Source organism: Penaeus vannamei, chromosome 11, assembly GCF_042767895.1.
Source record: "Penaeus vannamei isolate JL-2024 chromosome 11, ASM4276789v1, whole genome shotgun sequence".
Lineage (NCBI taxonomy): Eukaryota > Metazoa > Arthropoda > Malacostraca > Decapoda > Penaeidae > Penaeus > Penaeus vannamei.
The window spans coordinates 12,726,955-12,729,454 of record NC_091559.1 but is presented as its reverse complement, the minus strand read 5'-3'; the positions used below and the strand labels follow the sequence as shown (position 1 = coordinate 12,729,454).

Sequence of the window (2,500 nt, the reverse complement as noted above, 5' to 3'; positions counted from 1 at the left end):
TCCCAAAATACCTTAAATCCTTTATCACTTAGAGTTGACCTTGACAAATACGTCTAGAATTAGCTCAAAGTTCCCTCCCCTCCTCCAGAATGCCGAGTGCTTCGTCTGAGCGGCGCGAGGGTTCCTTACGGCGACGGCCCCCTCTCCGTGTGGTGGTGGCCGGTCAGGCCCTCGCAGAAGCTGTGGGTCTCGGGGCCGGAGATGGACAGATGGGTCACTGCGGAAGCGCCTCATCGCTGGTACGAGCTCGCCATGGAGACGGAATGTATGGTAACAGTTCTCCTTTCTTGTGTTATTCGTGTGTGGCAGTAATGTGGGTCTCGGAGGTTATATTTGTAGATACATTCTGCACACACAAACACACACACACAATGTGATATGGCGCTAAAAGGAAGACTTTCAAACTCGTAAAGATCTCATCTACAGCCATTTAACATTTGAATATGTCTGCATACCTGTATGTTTGTAAAGATTTTAGATTTATTTTGAGATAATTGATAAACACCATCTCAACAGCTACAGGGTACTGTTTGACTGCTCCTTCACTTTTGCCGGAGATTCTGTGCGGTAAAAGGGACTTCCTCTACATCTATTGCGAACAGCCAACCTTCTTCTCATTCGACTGCGCGCAATATCCGTGTGGTAAGAAGCCCTTTTGCACAGCTGGGGAGCATATGGTTATGTGTCATGTAATATTTTGATGTATTTATATGGAAACAAGTATATGTGAGCATCCACATATTTATGAGTATGTAGACAAGGGTACAACCACATGTATACACACATTCATAAACATGTAGACAAACAAACATGCAAATCCAAATACATACACACATTAAAGTAACAGGCAAAAGTTTTCCTCTGCCGTGTACTAATGATCCATTTTTACAGCAACACCCTGTCTAAACAACTCAATGGGCGAGTGCAAGGAGGCGTCGGCGTCAACAGGTGATTCGGTGTCTCCTTTTCTTTGCAAACTACGTTAGATTATTTTATAATTTAAAATTTATTTGTGGACGCATATCACTGATTTATTATGTAGAAATAATCTATAAAGCCTGAAGGCTTCGGCAAATATGGAAAAAGACATCACCAACGCTTTTCGGGACGAAACTAAACTCGTTCGATTTCGATTGTTCTGGTTCGGTTGATTCTGGGGTCCGTTTTCATTGAAAATGGCTAGATTGATGTCATGCATGTGCACTATGGAATTCTCGTTCTCTGCTGTAATCACGGTGCCGATTTAGTCCCAATATCGTTTGATGTAGGGGGCTGTGCCCCTGCCGCCCCCAACCCCCGCCCAGGAAAACAAAGAGTCCTCCACGTATTCACGGCAGGAGAGAGCGTCGGACAAAGTCGGCATCGGGGCTTCCACATGCCGTTCGTACGCACGCGAAGCACCGTGCATTTAGTCACTTCAGTGAAAATAAACCTAAACCATCCCTATGCAGAGGAGGGGCCGGGGTGAGGGTCGTCAGTCAGTGGAGCGGCTTGCGGGAGCGGAAGCGCCGGAGGTCAGCGTGAGCACGAGCGACGCGACGGCCGATCGCAGGGCATTTCAGAGGGTAGAACTCCGTGTTCACGTAATGGTTTCAAGCTAGCCTCATCGTCTTCAAAATAGTTTTTGATAAATTGGAATGGTTTGATACGACATCCTACACGCGCGGAAGTCATGGCGAGACTAATTTGAAAAATGAATTTCATTGTTTCTATTTTAGTCAATGTTCATTCATTGGCTGTTTCCCTCTTGAATTCTTTTCCCATTGGCTATTAAATTAGCCGCCAAACAATTGACCAATGAAATCGTGACACTGGCCGTGACGTCACAGGCGAGATAACAGGAACAGTACGGGTACGAGAGACCCGCGCATGCGCAGTGGACAATTTGGTCAGTATTCCCGCAGCTTCCGTGTGAATCTCGCCTCGTTTTATTATTCTTATTTATTTTGAAAATTATATAACTTCGTTATTATTCATTTGCGAGACAAGTTTATTCAATGAATAGTGATTGATAATCAAATATCTTCAATGCTATAAGGTTAGTTTTGGTCGATTCAATGGTGACGCCTTTTCCCAATAAAACCAAGGCTTCGTGTTGCAAACAAACAAGGAAGGGTCGAGCATGAAAACGTGAATATACCCAAAAGTCATGACTAGATCACTTCCCCACACCGTAATATAGTGTAAAACCTCTCCATATTCGCTTTGCTTGCTTATCTCTCCCTTGGACAATATGTAATGCATTCAGTATCTTTCAAAAACGCGTTCTGCGTTGGTCTCCGCCAGAGTGCTCCATTCAACGCCTAAACGGGGTGTATGTGCCCCTGGACAAAGCTGCCACCAGCGTGTTTTGGTGGCCTGGATCTGCCAATAAACTTGGCATGGAGGGGGGGACTATTGACAAATACCACGATGTAGATTCGGTGAGAAAACAGTGGCACCAAATCATCATCACAAGCCATGAAGGTAGTGGAAAGTTTGTATGTTTTTCTTGAGTGAC

The 2,500-nt window shown here is 44.9% G+C and overlaps 1 protein-coding gene across 10 annotated transcripts in view; it reads left to right on the top strand.

The window, feature by feature from the left end:
* LOC113817412 (uncharacterized) overlaps positions 1–2,500 on the top strand; it is a 14,193-nt gene that overhangs the window by 9,595 nt on the left and 2,098 nt on the right. For 2 of the 10 annotated variants that reach the window (XM_070126961.1, XM_070126960.1), the window contains exons 3-6: positions 89–270; positions 517–642; positions 892–948; positions 2,287–2,466. In XM_070126961.1, coding sequence (XP_069983062.1) covers positions 90–270; positions 517–642; positions 892–948; positions 2,287–2,466 — 544 coding nt within the window. In that variant the 5' untranslated portion in view covers position 89. Of the gene's footprint in view, positions 1–70; positions 271–516; positions 643–891; positions 949–2,286; positions 2,467–2,500 lie in introns of those variants that run through there. The other 8 variants (XM_070126955.1, XM_070126954.1, XM_070126957.1 and 5 more) reach the window with 8 other exon arrangements.